Source organism: Cupressus sempervirens, chromosome 7 (assembly GCF_028749045.1).
Source record: "Cupressus sempervirens isolate cs-2001-9-10 chromosome 7, ASM2874904v1, whole genome shotgun sequence".
Taxonomy (NCBI): Eukaryota; Viridiplantae; Streptophyta; class Pinopsida; order Cupressales; family Cupressaceae; genus Cupressus; species Cupressus sempervirens.
The window spans coordinates 180,198,917-180,221,400 of record NC_143124.1 but is presented as its reverse complement, the minus strand read 5'-3'; the positions used below and the strand labels follow the sequence as shown (position 1 = coordinate 180,221,400).

General features: G+C 33.9%; 2 protein-coding genes across 2 annotated transcripts; both read left to right on the top strand.

Annotated features, from left to right (window-relative positions):
- Positions 1-13,152: 13,152 nt before the first annotated feature.
- On the top strand, positions 13,153-15,192 carry LOC149546096 (uncharacterized). The gene is made up of 2 exons (XM_089791003.1): positions 13,153-13,502; positions 14,152-15,192. Exon 2 carries the CDS (start codon positions 14,197-14,199, stop codon positions 15,178-15,180), a length of 984 nt encoding a protein of 327 aa, XP_089647129.1. The 5' UTR covers positions 13,153-13,502; positions 14,152-14,196; the 3' UTR covers positions 15,181-15,192.
- A 1,429-nt stretch (positions 15,193-16,621) lies between these two features.
- On the top strand, positions 16,622-21,135 carry LOC149546095 (uncharacterized). Its single transcript, XM_089791002.1, has 2 exons — positions 16,622-18,097; positions 18,268-21,135. The coding sequence occupies exons 1-2, from the start codon at positions 16,622-16,624 to the stop codon at positions 20,455-20,457; spliced, it is 3,666 nt and encodes a 1,221-aa protein (XP_089647128.1). The 3' UTR covers positions 20,458-21,135.
- The last annotated feature ends 1,349 nt before the right edge of the window (positions 21,136-22,484 follow it).

The following is a 22,484-nucleotide window of genomic DNA, read 5'->3' as shown; positions in this document are numbered from 1 at the left end:
AATGCGATGACACTTTTTCGCTTGTAGAGTAAGTTTCCTACATGTCATTGTTGTGCCTCTGGGAAGTAGATGTCTGTTTTGTGATTGAAACCTTTGAGTTAGTATACTTTTAGGATTCCTGGACTTTAGAGATTTGTGCTATGTGATTTTGTTAGCTTGTTTGGGACTTGAGACTATCTCCTCAACACGATGGGAGTGGACCACTTAGGTTCCACGCAGTCGGGTGGTAGTAATTTTTCCACTCTTATCATTTGAGATCCGTCGGAGACACCGTGGCTGGAGCATTCTTGGTTGGTATTTATCTTCATTATGTTCTTGGAGCATTATGATAGATGATATACATTATGATGGATGTATTTACTGGTATGTTCTTATATTGATGATTTGCATATGTTAGACGATGGTATCCTATGCTTTACTTTGCATGTTAGTAGGATGTTTTAGGAGTGACATTCCTACTATGTTATAGCCGATGATCTCTTTGGTGCTTTGGGATGTTACGCACAGAGGGATGGCTAGGATCCACGATGGTCTAATGATGCTATTAACGGTTGGGAGGAACCGTGCACTTAGTTTATTTTGTTTGATCTTTATGATGGATGTATATGTCTTTTATAATGATGTATCATGTGATTATGTCTACTTTGATGTATCATGAATTGGAATAGGATGATGTACCTTATTTCACATATGTATATTCTTTTAAGCCTTCATACCCTGTGACATGTACAGTGGATGATTGAGCATTTGGTAATGTAATGTAGGAACATTGGACTTATCATTATTATTCATGTGGATGTTGTACTAGATGGATTCATGTATGTTAGTTAATTTAGATGTGATACAACGTTAAGGAATTTTTAAAGAATGTAGCCTATTATGTATATATGTTATGTTTATTTTCATTTGAATCGTTGCTATTGCTTCCGTAAATGTTATGAATGGTTTTATCTTTCATGTTTTAAAAATTAAAAATAAAAAAAATTGTTTGACAAACTTAGCAAAAAAATTTGGATCCCTTGGCGGGGCATTACATTTGGTATCAGAGCCAAGTTTCAACATTGGGAGCTCTGGGTATATTGGATGTCACTAGTTGTTAACTAGTTGATCAAAACAAAAACTTTGAACTATCATGTGTATCTCTTTCAAACTGAAAACTTGAAAATTAGGTGAACTAAAACAGAACTTAAAACTGTTACTTGCATATTTTTCATACTTCAACACTTAGCTTTCAAAATTGAAAATTCTACTAAAAACTTAAACGAAGGCAAAACTGAAAATTAAAACTTATTCTAGTTGCAAAACATGTATCTTTTATCTAAGTTTCAAGGTAGTATACCTTTGTTTATCTTTGCAAGTATTAAGTTGCACTTGTTTAGAATGTATTAAGGGATATATTTCAGTAGTTGTTAAAGGAATGATATTGGATCAATGTAGTTTTCGATTTACTATTAAACCAGAATCATATTACTCTAAGGGTGTTGTAATATCTTCAGTGGAATCATGCCTCCCTACAGAGGAAAAGGGTTCAATGAGACCCACATAGTGAGTATCTTAGCTTTTCATTCTTGTAGGCTTCCAGGAGTAAGCCTAATCTCAGGGGGGGTGGATGTAGTGCCTGCCCCTGGTTCGCATTTTGTTATCATTGCTGAACTCTTTTAGAGCTAGTTTTATGTTATTGACTAGCAGCATTCTTTTGAGATTATCAAATATTGTGCTATGGATTCAGTTGATATGTGATGAGATTACTTAGACTCTACATTTTATGTATGTATGATGATTAATTTTAGTATTCACAATTATTGATGATGATTATTACATTGCTTTCATTTATTAATGATGATTAATAAGATGATTTATTATCATATGTGTTTTCTTATGGATACTTACCCCATACTGGCATGTGTATGGTGTGCGTGTTTGCTTTGTGTGTTTGCTTTTGTATGGCGTGTCTAATGTGGTTAAGGAAGGGAGTCGTAGTCACCTGCTAGTCGGGATCTACACGATGCACCACTTCCTGCCATTGCCTGTTTAGTTTAGTATATATTGTGCTTGTACATGCATGGTTTTTATGCAGGTTGCAAGTACCGGGTATCGACTTCCCTGAATTGTTAGGATGAGCATACCCTATCACATTATCTCAATGATAAGACAGGGGAGATAAATTCTCAAATCCAAATCCCAACCCTTTAAGCCATTTGTTCTAACTGAAAAATTAGGACAAGTATCTGAGTTGAGTACCCTCCGAATATGTCGAATGACATAATTCGTGATATAAACCCCTTGGTTTGATTTGTATGTATTTTGGCTATGATGGATTTTTCGTATTTTTACCTTTGTGAGTCTTTGGAGTATTTTCTATTAATTAAGCCTAATTAAAATATTTAATTAATGGTTTAATTAAATAGAAAATTGATATGATATTTTAATATTTATTTTATTTAATTAATTAAATAAAATAATTAAATTGAAAAATAAAATTTATAATATTAAATTTGGAATGTGACAATATTTATTTTAATAATAATATATTTGGAGCTCATTTTTAATAAATGACTAAATAATATTATTATTAAAGCTAATAAATATTTTAGCAATACAGTTTTGAAAAATGAAATTTAAAAGTGAAAAATATATTTTAAATTATTAAAAGATTCTAAATCTCATATGATTAAAATATAAATATATTAAGATTGAAAAGAGGAGATATTAAAGTTAGTGCATGAGACTTAATAAATAAATTAAATTGGAAAGAGTAAAGTAAATTGGAGTTATAAGCTTGCGTGGGAATTAACATGTGTCAACAACATGAGGGTTAGTGCATCAATTAAGCACAAGGTGTCTACAATTCTATGACTCATCAAAAAGAATTGGAAAAGACCCATGCTTAGCTGGTGACACCTTTCAGCGGTTTCAAGAAGCATTCCAAAAGTTTCTTGAGAGCTCTTGATATTCAAGCATTCATAAAAGCTTAATGGAAGATACAAGGGGAGGGAAGCTACAAGATTAGTGGAAGCCACGAGCTACAAGCTAAGATAGAAGTTTCAAAGCTTACATGAATGGGAGAAGATTCATATGCTCATATATTTTCTACTTGCTTCTACGCTCCTTCTAGCACCTCTAATCACTTAGAGGATTCAATCAGCTTGGATTCTTGGAAGAATTGCGAATGATGGAGAAGGAAAGAATTTTCTATGGACTTCTGAAGCATGGCAAATTAGCATCAGTGTCCAGGTGCACTCGTGATATTCTCATATTTCCTTTGCACTCTTTCTCTTCCTATCTTCATCATATCTGTTTAATGTGTCTGAATACTCTCTGTGATTGAATCTACTATTTGAAATTGGAATCTAGATATTTTATTTAGATGAGAAGAAAACAATAGAAAAATCCTAGTTCCAAATGAGAAAGAAATTAGATCTTAATCGGGTTTGGGTTTGAATTTATATTAAATTAGAAAGAGAAGATTTGGAATTAAAATAGAAATTTTATGGTGAAAATTCGAACGATTAGATGTAATCTTTCTATCAATTATATTTTTAGATGCATATGAACAAACCCTTTTATGGTTAAATTTAGAGAACAATTATTTTAACAGAAAATTCTTAATTCATCACAAATTATCATGTCGCTGCCCTTTGGATAGACCCGAATTCAGTCATTCATAACTTTTTATCAAGATCGAATTTATTCGATCACTTCGGTCAGAATTGGCACAACTTGGCCCTCTCCAACATATTTAAATTTCAGCCCGGCCCAACGGTTCATTAGGGAGATATGGCAACCGTACTGAGACTGTTTTATTCAAAAACGGATGTCTCTTCATCTTCCATAACCAAGAGTTCTTTATGCTGAAACTTCACAAAAATAATATATCAAAGTAATATAATCAGAATTTAATAATTATTTAATTAGTCTAAAGACTAATAAGAATGTTCTAAATGAATTAATCGAGATTTTTAATGGAAAGTTGTGGATGGAGTTGATGGATAGAGATATTGAATTAATAGAGAATAAATGACTTTCAATATTAAATACTATTTAATATATATAGTTAAGAGGTGGTAATTTATAAAAGTGTTTAATGATGATTATTAAGAGACTCAAATTTCAATGATATTGGATTTAGATTTAAATAAGAATTATTATATTGACAAGGAGTCATAGTTACATTATAACATTATTATAACATAGCTACGATTTGAATTATTGATATGCCTTAAAGGTTAGTTAAATAATAACTAATGGGACTTATGAAAATATAGTTTGATGGGTTTATTATTTATTAATGTTTGTTGGGTTTAACAAACTATTAATAAATAATGGTTTAAATAGTTATCAACAAATCTGATTAGAGATAATCTAGTGGAGATTATTTAATGAATAAAAGATATTATTGCAATCTTCCCTTGTTAGAATCTTATTAATATGCATTAGTTTTATATGGTCTATTATCTAATCTAATTAAATTTAATTTAAATAAAATTAGTTAATAAGAAGTGTAATTAATTATTAGTCAATCTAAGTAAATGGATTAAAAGAAAAGAGATTTTAATATAGTTTATATAGTAAACTTTTTATAATGTATATTGAATACTATTAAACAATTTTAGAATTGTTTAATGAAGATGATAATGCTAAGAATTTAAAAATTATTCATGTTAAAATCTACAATGAGTCTTATTGGTTTGTGATAGGGATCTTTTTCAAACAACTTTATTATAGACAAAATATTATTAGAACAATTAGAAAATGGACTCTAATGGTTGATTTTAATATTGATTAAATAATTGTAAGATGATAATTTATATTATGTTGATTTAGACTTAGAAACTCTAAATGATATTGGATTAAGATTGAATTATTATGTTATTAGTTAATACATTTGAATACCTTAATGGTATTAAGAGTTAGCTAATGAAGTTCTATGTAAAGTTCTCTAGATTGATTATTTATAGTTGTGATAAGTTTATTATTTATTAATGTTTGTTGGGTCTAACAAACTATTAATAAATAATAGTATAAATAGTTTAAATAGTTATCAACTAATACGAACAGTGTTACTCTAAAAGAGATTAGTTAATGATTGAGGTACTGTAAAAGATATTAATCAAATTGAATTGGTTAATAATTTGGGGGATTATTAGTTAACTGAATCAATGTACATAGGAAAAACTTATTTGAGATAATAATACTTGGTATTGAGGATTTATTATAACTTGTTATTATTAAAATATAAATGAGAACATTGTTGCAGAATGATGAATGTGATCTATTAATAAGATTCCCAATATAGCTTGTCATTAAATATTAGCAAGCTATTATTATTATTGAACTATGAACTTGAATATTTATGTGTGGCTGACCTTTAGTTATTAGTCAACTAATATTCATTGGGTTGATGGTTTGGTTGTGAAATTATTAATTAAATCAATTAACTAGAGTTATTAGGATTTAGTTAATAATTAAGTTATGTAATAGAGATTTAATTGATATAATTCTTTTAATGAGATTGTAGAAATATTAATATCAAGTTGATAGGTCTTATTCCGATGACTTGAATAACGACTTTAGATATTTTAATGGTGAAGACTTAGTAATATATAATTATAAGAACGATTAAAGGTCAAAGATTGTGAACCGATATTAATTGATCATTCTAATAAAGTTATAATCTCTTATTCGAAGAATGATAATTGGTCCTCTTATAATATAACGAATAATGATCTTAGAAAAGTTAAAAGGTTAATTAATTAGAATGTGGATCATAGTTAAATAAAGAGAACAATTTAATTAAAGGCCAATAAGTAAATACTTATCCTTAAGTTATTCTTAGAATGTAATTCTTAATAATGGAAGGATAATGCTATCGCGGAACAAATGGGTTGACTTGTAGGTCAAATGATGAAACTTAAGACACTTGAAAATATACTTGCAAACATAAAACTGGAAACCTCTACACTGATTCAACTATGTAAGATAGCAAAATCAAAACATGTGTTTGCATCGTGTATTCTATATGCTTCTTGTTTTGGATTTTGAGTTGACTAGCGTTGACCAGTCCTAGGTTGTGACCAGAGGCTCAGGGGTTATGAGATGTGATGGCATGTTGATCTTATTTGGTCTCGATCTTTATAAACCCAACCATGGTTATGTGATCATATGCTCTATGAAATGTTTGTTATTGTTCATCAGTCTTCATGTGTGAAGCTGAGATGTATGTGTATGAGACACTTGAGATAATCATTTTTGAGTCATCGATCAGTTATCCTTGGATTGCTTTGTAGTTGCCATGATGGGACTAAAGTGTTGATTTATTTTTTGATGATGTCATATTGTGACATGTTTGACTCAACCATTTTGGAGTCTTCGATCAGTATGATTTTAAGATATTATTGGTTGCTTATTGAGAACCAATGGATTGTGATGATATATTTTGGTTATTGAGAATCAATGGATATTTATGATTAATAGTGATGCCTTTAGTTGCCAATAGAGAACTGTTGTGATCATGATTTTCTATGGATGCTTTTTGGATGCTCATGGAGATTTGATGATTCTTATCTTGGAGATTTGATGATTCTTATTATGGATATTTGATACTTTTATCATGGATATTTGATGATTTTTTTTATGGATTTTCTTTACAATCGCTTGTACAGGACTGTGGTGATTTATGATTCCATGAGCATTAGGGTAGGTAATCTACTTGTAGTGTCGGGAAGTGGCTTGCAATGGGGGTTGGGGCCCTAAGTGGCTGCCAGGGTAACTCATTGTAAGTTTGGTTAATAAGTGATAACATTTACACACTAAATGGGGATTAAATGAACCTAAAAAGATAATTGTTTTGATGTTCTCGCCCATGCCTTGAGCACTTGTATAGGCTAGGATGGGAGTAGTGAGAACGCATAGTTGCGACCTTGCATTCCATAGTATGCCTCATCAGTATGAGAGGATACTAGTGGCCGCATGAGATCTGTATGGACCCGTGGAGTTTAGCTAACTGATAGGGTAACTTGTACGAGATAAATGCGATGACACTTTTTCGCTTGCAGAGTAGGTTTCCTACATGTCATTGTTGTGCCTCTGGGAAGTAGATGTTTGTTTTGTGATTGAAACTTTTGAGTTAGTATACTTTTAGGATTCCTGGACTTTAGAGATTTGTGCTATGTGATTTTGTTAGCCTGTTTGGGACTTGAGACTATCTCCTCAGCACGGTGGGAGTGGACCACTTAGGTTCCACGCGATCGGGTGGTAGTAATTTTTCCACTCTTATCATTTGAGATCCGTCGGAGACACCGTGGCTGGAGCATTCTTGGTTGGTATTTATCTTCATTATGTTCTTGGAGCATTATGATAGATGATATACCTTATGATGGATGTATTTACTGGTATGTTCTTATATTGATGATTTGCATATGTTAGACGATGGTATCCTATGCTTTACTTTGCATGTTAGTAGGATGTTTTAGGAGTGACATTCCTACTATGTTATAGCCGATGATCTCTTCGGTGCTTTGGGATGTTACACACGAAGGGATGGCTAGGATCCACGATGGTCTAATGATGCTATTAACGGTTGGGAGGAACCGTACACTTAGTTTATTTTGTTTGATCTTTATGATGGATGTATATGTCTTTTATGATGATGTATCATGTGATTATCTCTACTTTAATGTATCATGGATTGGAATAGGATGATGTACCTTATTTCACATATGTATATTCTTTTAAGCCTTCATACTCTGTGACATGTACAGTGGATGATTGAGCATTTGGTAATGTAATGTAGGAACATTGGACTTATCATTATTATTCATGTGGATGTTGTACTAGATTGATTTATGTATGTTAGTTAATTTAGACGTGATACAATGTTAAGGGATCTTTAAAGAATGTAGCCTGTTATGTATATATGTTATGTTTATTTTCATTTGAATCGTTGCTATTGCTTCTGCAAATGTTATGAATGGTTTTATCTTTCATGTTTAAAAAAATAAAAAAAATAAATAAATAATTGTTTGACAAACTTAGCAAAATTCTTTGGATCCCTTGGCGGGGCATTACAATTAACCAAACCTCTTTGGCAAAAGTGCACTCAAAGAAAATATGCTTTCCCGTTTCTGGGGTTCTACAAATGCTGCAATAGTTAATATCAGAGAAGGAGTTCCTAATAGGCAACTTATTAAGAATAAGTAACCATTTAAAACTTTTAATTTTAGGATCAATAGAACTTTTCCAAAGATAATCAAAAACCTTCATCCAAGAAGAAATATCCAAATCGGTAATCCAAATATTGTTAATATGATTGATTATGTCAACATTATAATTTAAAATAGAATAAATATTATTCCCTTTAAGTTTGGAGATGATGATACCATCAGGCCATTTTATCTTCAAATAACTATTAAAGTCCACATGACATAGGGTAGGGATATCATTACTACCTTTAACAATCATACTATAAGTCTTTTTATGAGATTCAGGAAGTTTAAATTTATTCTTTAAAACATCCCAAGGGATAAGTTCGTCCATTTCAAAGATATCAATGAATTGCTTGATTCCAAGGTTAGCCCAATACTTAGCCGAGCACCCTTGGGTAAGAGCAAGGGGTTTATTACCAAGCTTAAGGTTCCACCAAATGGATCTTTCACCATGGAGGGTTTTATTATCATAGAAGTCTTTGTTAGTGATGAATTTCTTAACATGGTTCCAGGCTTTCCAGATGGATTTAAAAACTACCAAGCCTTGAACTATAACAGGAAATTCACCACAAATGAGATCAATGAGAGGAAGATTTTTCCAAAATTTAGCATTTTTAGGATATCCCCTCTCAATATTATTACGAATCAAAACTTTCCAAGGATCATCTCCCTCTAAGGCATGAAAGATCCATTTGGAGGCTAAAGAAAGACCACAGAGTCTTAGATCTTTCAACCCAAGGCCCCCAAGGAGCTTATCAACATGACACCAATTCCAATTGACAGAATGCAACTTTTTATTCCCTTCCCATTAGACTAAAGATAATTTCTAATAGCTTTCTAGATTTCCAAAACTTGGTAGTCATTAAACATCCAAGCAAAGGCATAATATATATTGTAAGAAGACAGAATCTTTTGGCAAACTTGGATTCTTCCAGAAAGAGATAGAGACCTATTGTGCCACTTGTTCAGCTTATTATGGATCTTATCCTTGACCCAACCCCACATCTCTTTTAAAGAGGGATCAACAGAGAAAGGGATACCCAAGTATCTAACAATTTTAGAGGGACCACCCCATTGGAAATCAAATTTACTAAACCAATTAGGAGGTTGATCATTCCAACCAAGACAAATAGATTTGGCATGAGATAATCTAGCTCCAGAAATTTTACAGAAGAAGTTAAGTTTATTGATCATGGCAACAGAAGAATTTAATTTTTATATTAAAACTCACATTTCTATAAGAAAAAATGAAATGTATTGAAATATAAAAATATTTTATAAGTAAAACTAATTGTTTAATTTTACACAATTAGAGAAGGTTTACTATTTAATGTTTTGTATTTCCAAAATTTTCATAAAATTAAGTAATTTTTAATTATGAAATAATATCTATATAATTTAATATGGACATTTGTAAATAATAAATAGATATAATACATAAGAAATAGAATATAACTATTTAATTTGAATACATAGTTTATAAAAACTTAATAATAATTTATATATCTTTTAGAGTTGAATTATTTCTTTTTTGTGGTTATTTCCTTTAGTATGTATTTTTGATATAAAATATAATTATTAATTTTATATATATATATATATATATATATAAGTTTAAAATATATTTAAACTAAATGATAAATTGTTTAAACAAAAGTATTATTAATAATAAATGATATAATTTATAAATTGTAACACTTATCAATTATACATATTACAAATACTATTATAAAATATAATTAAAAAATAATATTGTTTAATTTATTTTTATAAAAGTAAAATAATAGTAATAATTTAACTACTTTTATTTAAAAAGTGAAGTTTTAAAAAAATTAAAAATTCAAATACAAAGATATAACATATTGAAATTATATTAAAAAGACATATTTAAAATACAATATTTTATCTATTAGATATAAGAGAATCAGAAAATACAAAGCAACCAAAGTACCACCACGAAAATCAACAAGGAGGCCAAGCCTCACTAAAGAAGAACAACATCAGTTGCACAACATAATAAAAAGAGAAGAAGGACTATCTAACTAAGAACATCATAGTACTTGACCACCCAAGCAGTCCAACCTAAGGGGCCCTCCATCCAAACAACACTTTTACTTTCTTGAATCTGCATCAGCCTTAATAAATCTTCTTTTATTATATATATATATATAGATATAGATATAGATATAGTTATAGTTATAGTTATAGTTATAGTTATAGTTATAGTTATAGTTATAGTTATAGTTATAGTGAAGTATAATTTGAACTTATGCATTACATGAAGTTTTAGGAACAAGTCATATCAAATAGTCAAAAATAAACATCAATGTAAAACTAATAATATATATATTCAAAATAAGAAATTAAAAATATTTAACTCTATATTTGGACTTGGTAAGAAAAATAGATTATGATAATTAATATTGATTAGACATGTGTGAGGTGGAAGATAAAATGATTGAAAAAAAAAATCTTGTCAACTTGTCACAAATGTGGATAAGATAAAGTTGTAATTAATACATTCATTAATGTATGATGAAGTTGTTAGAAAATATTTGTATTTTTATTGAAGAAAATTAACTTTCTTCCCCACAAAAAACAGTATGGACCAATAGAATGAATGAAAAATGTGACTTATAAAATAATGAAAAGTTGGAAAAAGATATAAACATTTGAAGTTTCATATAATCTTTTAAATTCTTTGATTTGATTGGTCAGTGTTAATGTCATACTAGCACTGACATGAATGCATAAGTATTCCTGCCCATGGCAGGATCTAATAATTCTTTGAAGTTGATGTGGATTCTAGAAAACCCTGTAATGGTAAAATAGCATTTCCCATTAAGGTTACTTTGTGAGTAAAAAAATCTGAAAAAGTGAATGCAAATTCATTTCCAATGAGAGTTGAAATTCGGACTGCATAAGAAAAGAGGCTAAAATAAAATGAATATAGAATTAAAGAAGCAAAATAGTAGGCATAATAGGTATAAGATTTATTTCATGAGAAGGGAACAACACGTAACAAACATGTGACATCTTCGAATAGAATCGTACTGAGAGAAATGTGAAGTTTGTAAGAGATCAGTAAAGATTTTGTCGAAGCTATCTGACAAAAGTTAAGAAAAACCTTTACAGCAATTAGGCGAGTCCACGTAAACAATTTATTCTTACCAGGGTCTCATGACTTTTACTTATTCAGTCCCTGCTATAGAATCACTCAAACATAGATTGAGAGCTTTTATATCAATTGCAAAAACACTAGAAGATGGCTGGGAAGAGGTGAACAGAGTTTAGAGAGGCGACGGGTGCATTGTGAATTTGAGTAGCTCACTTCTGGGGATTGGGAAGGCTTCACCACTAATTCCACAATGGAGACTTGTCAGAAACTTCCAGATAAAATATTGTTGTTATTTTTGGAGCTGAAAAACAATTATGTGCATTATAAGATAAAAACAAAAATTTAAAACAATGATATCCTATAACATTAATTCGGATAATAATCAGGACAACCTAAACATATATATTCTCATTCCCCAAAGAGATGATAGGTCCATCATCATTAAAATTTTGTAATGAGAACATGTCAACAAAAAAATAGAAAATTCAAATCTTATTAGAAAATTCTGTACAAAACTCAATCAATCTCCACTCATCAAAGATTTCTAATAGTCTTTTCACAACAATTAATAACGGTCACGAGTGCAATATTGAATAGAAATTTTAGTGGTAGAGCACCTTAAATTCAAGAAAATTAGTGTGTGTTCCTAGACGGAGAAGAAAACAGAGTAATGAATGTACAAAGTGCTTTAAATTTTTCCAGTTTCTTTTGGACACGTAGTTAAAATTAGATAAGTCGTACAAGATATCAAATGAAGTCTAAAAAAAAACATTAACTACATATTTATCCTCTGTAATATTTTCTATATTTTTCAATTAGAAAAATATGAATTATGTTGAGGAAAATAGAACTCCACCAATCAAAAAACTGTTTTTGTTGTGATAAATGAACTAAAAAATATTCAATCTAAAAACTTTAGACAACTGATGCATGCTAGGAAAAATAAATAAATTGGGATAAAATAAAAACATTAGTTCAGCTAATAAAAGGTTGAAAAAGAGACACATCATATTTGAAATAAATATGAAATATCAATTAAGAGGCCACAACACACTATTTTGAAGCGCGATTTTCTATGTTTTAGAGTACAGATCCTAGAAATCAACTCTGGCACAAAAATCTCTTGTACTTTGTAAATTTTGGAAATTGTATGACGTACCATTTTCTATGAAATTCGTTCATCCCATTTTTAAAATAGCAAAATATCATCTAGTTGAACTTTAATTATTCTTTCCTCTAACGAGAGGTCCTCGAGGGGGCTTGGGCTCTATTTTTTGGGAATTGGCGGTCCCATGCATTTTTTTGGTGGAGGCTAAAGCTTTAATTAGAATCTTTTCCTTATTTATAGGAGCCCTTACTTTTTGGCTTTTTCATTTTGAGCGGATGAAAAAGGGGTGGGGTTGGAATTAGCCCCACTAGTGTAGGAGAAAATTTTGCCACTTGTCAATAATTTGTTTTCATTTTTCCCACCGAAAACCAATTCATCTTGCCAAAATTATGAAGAAATACAATTTTCATATTTAATATTTCATTTAAACAGTTTTCATGGGACCACCAACTTTTTTGTTTGTAGGAGGTAATTGTTTAAAGCGGATTCACATTAAAATTTCATGAGACCGCTTCTGTTTAAAAGTTCCTCAAAAACTCAGCGACACCCACTCTATTTTAAAGCAAGCGGGTGCCCATGGAACCTTACCCTAAATTTATGTACCTGGTTAAGATTTTGACATTTTCTCTTTCACATCATAGGCTACCTCCTTCCACCTGTCAATGGGATAAAGTAAGGGTTGATCTTCTAACGGGGAGAGACGTAGTGGTGAGAAGGTAGAGTAAGGTTGGCGGCTACAAAAAAAAATGCTTAAAAACTCCTCCGCCGCAGCAGAGTAAATTGAAAAAGAACTGTCAGAGCAGTTATGATAATGGCGGCTCAACTTGGGCCTTTCCCACCTCTACTTACACCAAATCTAACTACAGTTATAAGAACATCCTTCTTGGATTCTCCTCACCAATCTCTACTTTACACTAATAAGAAAAATCGCATGATCGCGACACCATCATAAGAAAAAGCTGATTTTGAGGAGAGCGCGGAAGATGAGAGATTAACAGCAGATCTACATTCACTTACTTTACAGGTCATCTAAGGTTGCTCTGATTCAGGCAGAGGATTTATTTTCTACAAGGTAAGTAGACTATTCTAATAAAATTTGGACGCAACTGAGAATGGAAACAATTCCATACGCAATTTTCTGAGTAATGTAATTTGTTAATTGTGTGAAGAACTGCTTGAATTGGTTGACTGTCCTCAAGCCCCTCCATTCGTCTTTTTGTTTTTTATTACTCTGCTCCTTTACCATCACCTGTTTCACATGAGAATTGGTTTAATCTCCCCAGTTTATCGGATCTCTTTCTAGTTTTAAACAGAGGAGTAGGGGATGGGGTTCTCTCTCTGGTTCTTCCTGGATAAATTGGCATTTTCTTCTTGCAATTACACTGAGCTATGTCTGCTAGCAACAATTACCAGGAGTGCTAAGCGCCATTTTCTAGTATCTATTTCCATTTCAAGTTTGCATATGGCACTGTCCTTAAATTTCTGCAGCGTGCTTCAGTGCATATAATGCATCAAACTTCATTTTTTAGCAGTATTTCATGTTTTACAGTTTGGATTCTGCCAAATCGTATGTCTTTTTGAGAATAAATGTATATTTATTGAGCAGTGTTTTGGACTGCTCTGTTTTGAATGTAATACAGCATATTTTAAATTTTTCCCTTGAAGGCTCTGGTTTAGCTGTTCTGTTTTGCTGCTAAGTATTTTTCATCATCATTTTCCAGGATTGTCTGTATCTCTGCGCAGTCTCCTTCTAGTCTACTAGTGGAATGACAGGAATTAGCACTGCCCATAACATGAAAGAGAAGTCACCTCTGCCGATGTATAGCGAAGATGGGGAGACGGTGGCGTCTGGGGACATTTTGTCACTTCATAGTCAAAAAGAGGTAGAAGCTGTGAATGCAAGCACAGTTGTAGAAACGTTTTCTCCTAACCTGTTTAGGATTATACCCATTGTCCCCAACAAACAGGATTACAGCTTTGTTGAAAAGGTTCAGCTTCCACAAGATGAAGTTCTGGGCCTCTGTAATAAGCTTGTGCCCTCCTCTGCATCTTGCTGCGTAGGTGAGCCTCCGAGGGTTAATATCAATTTCAATTCACTTAATCAACTATGCTTACCTGCAGTCGGGTTCTATGGAGATAAGAACATGATTATACGCATCTTCCGCAAGGAAACTCTGGTGGATGCCACTGTTCTGGCGGAGATGGAAAGAAGACTATTGAAGCCTGGATTATATGTTATTCTTCCTAAAGAAGGATGTAGCATCGTAGTTTTCTACTGGCATGAAGCCGAACATTTTAAGCAGGCTTCTAGGAAAGATGTATCTTGCTATTTCATAAGGTACCTGGCTGAACTTTGTGATAGTGTACATGTTTTTGTGGAGGGGAGCTATCCTTTTGAAGCTCTGGCTGTCTCTGCAACAAGTGCTAGATCAAAAGCTAAGCGCACCAGAAGGATTCATGTCTCCAGTGTGAAAATCTCCGAGAATGATGTGGAGCTCTCTCCTGGATATAGTCTCAGAATTGACGGAGGAGAGAACAGTAAGAAAACTTCTTCAGGGGCGACAACAAATGTTGTAGCTGTCAACAATTATAATGACACGCTGGTGTTCTGTGAAGGGTATCAGCACTGTTGTTTCCTAAAAACAGAGAAAAGAAGTCCGCCGACTTCTAAAAAACGAGAAGAGCTTCTGAATTTGACAGTACGCTCAAAATCTGGTTGTCGGCGTCTAATGTGGATTACTCTAGACTGAGTAATGAACAATTCATAAATCTTCTTGAATGTTGCCATCCGCAAGAGTTCAAAAACCTCTCAGATTTTAAGGAATCTTTGAAGATGAGAGAGTCAGCCAGGAGATTGGAACAAGCGGAGGAGTTTGGAAAATGTATTTTCCAAGTTCTTCCGGAATTTTGTTATCACGTTCTCCTTATCGTGGGCGGCCAAGCTAGCACATCAAAAGACAGTGATGGGCACACAAATTTACAGAAAACAAAAAAGTTGAAATCATGCTCTGACACGGAAATCGATGGCAACAGATTTGAGGAACTGCATCGAGAACTTTCAATGATTTTAGCAGGCGAGAGTAGCGTTTGCAATGGAGATCAGAGGGTGTTGTTGCTGGGATCAGACATAAAATTTATATGCAGCAACTGGGAGTCTCACGTAATTACCGTTGAAGGCCCGATCCAAGGAAAGCAGACAACGCCTTTTATCCATTATGGACAAGAAGTTGAATTCAAGTGCTCCTCTCAGTGCCCCTGCTACAGAAAGTTAAGGGGAAAAGCGAAGTTCCTTCAGCATGTTGATGAGGTTAAAGACTTCCCATTCTCAGGAGATAAAGTTAAAGTTTCTTCTGTCTGCTCCAGCCACATCTCATAATAATATCAAGGAAGTACATGGAATTATTTATCTTGTGAATAAGACTGCTTCTGTTTCTGCAATTCGTAGTTGGGTAGAAAACGTGGTTCCTGTTGAATTGAGTTGCCTGGAAAGAAATATAGTTTTCACTGCCTTCTTGTTGGGTTCTGACGAGACTCTTGCCATCAAATTTATGGAAGAGCATTTGACAACCCAAGCCACGCGCAGTTTGCCGCGCAATACGCTATCACAATTTGATCTAGAGGCCCTCTTAACTCACGACACACTCAAAACCGTGTGCTGTCAAGTCTATAAAGACCAGGAACGCAAGTTCATGGAAAACATAAAGGAGTTGTCAGCTCTTGTGTTTAACAAGACAAGCGAGGACCTGGGGAAGGCAGAGCAGAGGCGATCCAGAGAAGCTGAGGATAAGTTTGTACAGGAATTGAAGAAGAAGATGTCTACGGTAAACAGTGGCATGTTAGTGACCAGATATATTGAAGAAGCGAACAGGACCAGTAGGCCTTTGTGGTATGCAAATTCACGGCAAATGGAGCTGAATGTGAAGGTGTCGACGGAGGAGGAATATCCGTTCACCATTGTTTATAAAGTTTCTGAACTGATTCCAATGACAAAAGGCATACCTGAGTTTAATAGCAACTATGGGCGTACAATTATCCCAACATGCGGGGAATCGGTAGAGTTAGCAGTCGTCAAACCTCACCAGGAAAGATTATTCAAAGTAGTCATCCTCAAGTCAGGAGAGCAAATTCTTCATTCACAATCTCAAAGAATCCTCCTTGTATCTATACCGTTATCCCAAGATTGGTTGTAATATGACTAACATGGGTCGTCCTATTCATGCATTTAGGAGAGGATTCGACTTGCTGGCTGTAGATGAAGGTACCAGATCCATGGCTCTCTATGAAAAAGAAAGGTCAAAGATTGTAATATATAAGTTTGACGAATCATTTCGGAAGATCTACTGGACTGGAGTTGAGGTTAACCTGGAGTCATATAAGGGGAGCAAGATCATTACATGGATGCATTTAATTCCAGGGAAAATGGAGCTTTTGTTGGTTGATTACACCAACAGGGCAAGGATTGCTGAAATCCACGAGAGAACTATGATGAAGGCAAGGCATATTTCTCTTCCTTCGCAGCAGCACTCTTTGAGAGCGTGTGTTTCTGTTGATGGATATTTCTTCCTCGTCTTCAGGCAGTTGCAACTTCAAGCTGAAGATAGTGATGCTGTGGGTACAGGGCATGCAATTCCTAGAAAAGTTCTTGACATTTATGTTCTGGGTGATACCATGAGCTACTTAAAGACGATCCCTTTGGATGCAAGAGAATGCAGAATATCTGATTTGGAACAGCTTGAGGCGAAAGTTACAATCTTTGGGTCACAAAGTCAGCTTTTGCTACATAGCCCTGTAGATGCTCCTGGTTGTATACTTTCATATGTCCTGAAAACTACTTTAGCTAGAGAAGTTGTGCAGTTAAACCAAGTGGATCAGATTAGAGCTCCGGGAGATGATATAGAAATTGCTGGGTCGTGCCCGTATTTGGGTTACATCTATGATATTTTTGACAAGTTTGCAGTAATACCTAAGTTGTTTCCAGATGCTAAGAGAAGCATTACTTTCAAATTAGTACTGGAAAGCGGTAGATCAGTTCACTGCAATGGTGAGGGTTGTTTCACATATTTAGAAGCTCTAATTAGACAATTAATGGCCCGAAAAAATAAAGATTTTTCAGGAATGAAGATTCAATTTGAAGTGAATAATGTAGAGAATTATTCAATTTCAGCTTCAGCGGAGCAGCAGAAACATGTGAAAATGGGAATGTGGGTTCGGAAGCTTATTTCGCTTGTTCCCATCCAAATAGCTCGTGCAGAAAACAATGCAATGGTAGCTCATAGGGATGGACTTCAAATACCAGCTGATTTTAGCTACGTGGACAGTGTATCACTTGCTTACTCCATACGATTTGGGTTCTATGATGCGGTCCTTAATAGTTGGAAGGGCAAGATCAAGGTCATTTCTTCCATGGGAAAGCAAAGTTCAGGAAAGTCATATTTGTTGAATCATCTGTCAGGGTCTCTTCTTGATGTCGCAGGTGGCAGATGCACAGATGGAGTGTGGATGACCGTTACAACAGACGACGATGGAGATGGCAGCGAGGGAAGTAGCTGTTTGTATGTGCTCTTAGACTTCGAGGGACTCGGCAGTTTTGAGAGAAGTGAACAGGAGGATATGCTGCTCTCTGTTCTCAATGCCTCTGTTAGCAACATCACAATATTCAACAAAAAGGTGTCATTTCTCTCTAAGGACGAACTTTTTTACTTTTGTTTTTTGTTGTTTAAATCCTGGCCGCCTAGAGAGTGCACAATAAGTCGAAAGGAGAAGGTAACTAAGTTTATATGAAATATATAACATGAAAAAATGATTTTTCTGCTGTGAACCTTCGTTTGGTACTACAGGACTTTCACTTGGACAAGGATACAGAATCTGCGTTCAGCCGCTTCCAGAGTGGAATTCATCTTCTGAAGCAGGACAGGAAGCTATTTAAAGGTCTATTTTACATTGCAATCAAGGATGTGGACACATCTGATGTAGAAGATCTTATGCAAGAATTTCATCAGAAGATTTCCCAGATATGCAGCAAATCACAAGAGAATTTCATTTTGAAAATGTACGATGGAAAGGTCGAGATTGCTGCTATGGCTCCTTATAATAGATCAGAGTATTATAGAGAGAGCCTGAGTGAGCTAGCAGAAACAGTGGCAGAAAGAATCGATTCATGCTACGACAGTGGATTCACCTTCTTGAGGGATCTGAAGCTTATAATAGCCCAAATTGCAGCAAAAGACTGGACTTCTATTGACAGCAAGCGAGTTGCCGTAACAGTTGATATTCTGAGGAGAAATCTTATGTCTGCGGTCCACAGGGGATGCCTTTCTGTGACACATACTGATGAAGAATTGAGGGTTTTGGATAACTTCGATACACAGGAAGAAGTTCTTGATTTTCCTGTTATTGTCGGTGATTCTTCGTGGAACATAAGAGATACAGGATTGTATCTCTCACCATGTACAGAGTCAGAGACTTCAGTTACTATAAGAGACGTTTTTTCTCAAATCAGGTCGAAACTGGAGATGTTTTTCCCGAGGAATGGCAGCGACGGCGAGGAGTGGCATTCTTCATTTGAGAACTTTCTGGAGGCGCTGGCAGACAGAAGGCATGCTAGAGTTAAGCAGTGGATAAGTTCAAACACCTCGGATTTCTCTGATAATGATGAGGTGCAAAGACTGCAACTAGAGGTTGATGTAGTTGTTGGAAAAGTAAAGCAAAGCCTAATTGTTTGTGGATGCAAATGTTCTGTTTGCTTCTGGAGGTGTGTGGTGGAGAAAGGCCATGGTGATCAACATTCTTGTATGGGGAGTCATTCGTGTACAGAAAATTGCAGTTATTGTGCTCGAGAAGGAGACAGCATAAGCTTATGTGGGGATTTAGCAGGGCATGAAGGAAATCATAATTGCAAAATGCAAAATCATACATGTGGTGAGAGCTGTTACTTATATGAAATCTCTTCAAACTGTAATCAGCGATGTTCTCTGGCGCCAGGGCACCCTGGCCAGCACAAGTGCAATTCTCCTCAACACATTTGCAGTGCTAATTGTTCTCTCCCAAGCTGCAATAATCCCTGTGTTGCTCCGATTGAATCCAACCACGAAACACATCAGTGCCATGAGAGATACTGTCAGAGCAAATGCACCATAGATGGGTGCAGCAGGACATGTGGGGTTAAAGATCATTTCCATGATATGGATCAAAATGCAGAGCATTTTTGCGGAAATGAGCATGCTTGCACCCATGAGTGTGAGATGCCGGGAATATGTGAAATCTTCACCGAGCTCGTGAAGCAAACCCGGGTTTTTCAGGGACAACGGGGATCTTTTGAGTATGAACTTGTGTCAGAGCAAAATGGCTTGCGCAGAGGCTGTTGCATTCCCATTCCTCCCTACGAAATAGATCACGAGGGTCCGCATGTGCACACAAAGAAAGAAGATTCTGTGCACTATTGTGACACCAGATGCCAATCTTGTGGTAACTTCTGCCAGCTCCCAATAGACCACTTAGGTCTGCACGATACAGTGCACGGCAATATGAAAAATGCAAGTTTCATTTCAGAGGGCGAAGATATTGATAATGAAGACCACAAGTGCAAATGGGGAGAGACAGGGGAAGCAGAAATGTGTAACATGTATTGCAAGAAACAGGGGCGAGGACATATCCATCTGGTTTTTTGTCCGGGCTCCAGGAAATGCACTGGCAACCTCTATGATGGTTCGAGGCACGAAACAGCGAAATATGGACCTGATGTGGATGTTCCGAAAGATGAGATGACTCATGAGACTTACTGGCAGTATGTTAGGTTTGTTGATCCTTGCACCGAAGAAGAGAGCGAGGATTTTGACCGGTGCAATCACTACCGTAAATCTGAGGAGCACAAGGCAGAAGCCGGTGGTGTTTCTGACAAATCATTTTGCACTGAGAAACTGTGGCACGCACCTATCAAGAGTACCGGACAGAGTCTAAGCTCTGCAGGCTATATAACTGATGATGGCCACCATTTTGGATGTGATCATTCTAAGAATGCCCTCCTCTGACATTATGCTCGCTATGGGAAAGTTCAAGAACTATAGTTGTTTGGCACTGTTGGTTGATGCAAGACAGAAGACAAGTTTTATTAGGCGTCTAAATTGGTGAAGTCTATATGGAGTAGATAAATAAGTAGTGTAATGATCTGTTAGAGGATCTTAAAGAGAAGACAAATTGAGTGAAATTTTGAGTGTGATTTGGGAGTCATGGCAGTAGTATTTCATTCATTTAGTCATGAATGTTGGTCATTGCATTTCTTAAGCTTAGTAATCATGTAATGTGTTTGCATCATACGATTTATGAGCTGTCTGTAGTGCGAGTGGAGAACGTAGTTGTAATGAAATTTAACATTAAAATGAAGGGTATCTGTAACTAAAGATTATAGTCAAAGGTTATCCATGTCTTATAGAAGAATCAAAATTTGTTAGTCTTAAGTAAAGTTACCGTGCGTAGGGTTTCAGGGAGAGGTATGAGTTTTGATAAATCTGATATTCATTATTGAACATCAGCATTGTAATGGTCAAAATCATTATTAGCTGAATATTAATATTATCTCTGTTATTTTATTTTCCTTTAAGGGAGAGGTATGAGTTTTATAAATCTGATATTCATTATTGAACATCAGCATTGTAATGGTCAAAATCATTATTACCTGAATATTATCTCTGTTATTTTATTTTTCTTTATTGGTTGTTTCAACCAACCCTTAACAGAAGTCTTGATTCTTGATTCATATTAATGGGAGTTATTCTATAAGATAAATGGGTTCATGAAAAATTATTGACATTAAGAAGTTATTAAATACTTTTAATCTACCAATTACAATTTATTTTATTTAAGTTTTTTGATGTAACTAGTATATTTTTAAAAACTATATGACAATTTTTTTACTTATCAATTTTTACAAATTAATTTTCTATATTTTAATTGGTTGAATGAATTTTATATACTGAATGTAGTGAGATATGATTTTTATAAAATATAATTTGAAACCTTATCCTACTATTTTTCTCCATTGGTTTTTAAAAATCTTTTTATACTAATTTGAAACATATTTTTTTTATTCTTCTCACAAATTATTTTACATAATTAGAAGAACCAAATAGAAATTCAATTCCATAAAACCACCATATATAAACTATTACTATTACTAAAATTAACAAAATGAACAATAGAAAAATAGATAAAACATTAAAATTATTAACAACCATTTAGTTTTAATCAACCATATTAGATCTATACTTTATTTAATATTGATTAAAATATATTAACTCAAAATTATAATATTTTTTTTACACAAATTGAATTTAGATTATATCTATTACTTTACTCAAGGCAAGTACTTAGCCAATTAGTGGCCTTTGTTAGGGATGCCGCTATCCTCCATCCAAACTGTACAGTTGACCAATCTTCAAAAAACTGAAAACATCAAGGATTTTTTAAAAATTTCAATGTTTGATCTTCATGATTTTCATAGTTTGTAATCGAACACAACAAAAAAAATGAAAAAAAATCACTACTTTTTTGTGAATTTGGAAAAAAGAAAGTTTTGACTTTGTTTTGTCTTTAGTGCATTTTGGATGGAGATTAGCATGTCCCCTTTGTTAGCATATTCTATGTAGAGAACATTTGCTTGTCTGATAGAAAAAAAAATCATGCACCTAATCTGTGCAACCACATATTTTTTCTACATGTCTTGTTGACGCTTCCATAGCTCACATCAAATAAACATTTTATATAGTACCCCATGACTTGTACATGTTGGAATTTACAAGTGGGAAGATTTACTTCTAAGAGGGGGGGTAAATCAAAAGTAACAAACTTTAACCTCTAAAAACTTTTAACTGAGATCAATCACATGCATCTAACATATCTAATAAACATGAAAGTAAAGACATGCATGAAAATAGATAACACAAGATTTGGTCACCCAGAAACCCTCCAAAATGAGAAGATAAAACTGGGGTGGGGATGACACTCACAAATTATCACTACAACAATATGTAACTAGTTAAGGTTACAAAGTTTGACCAAC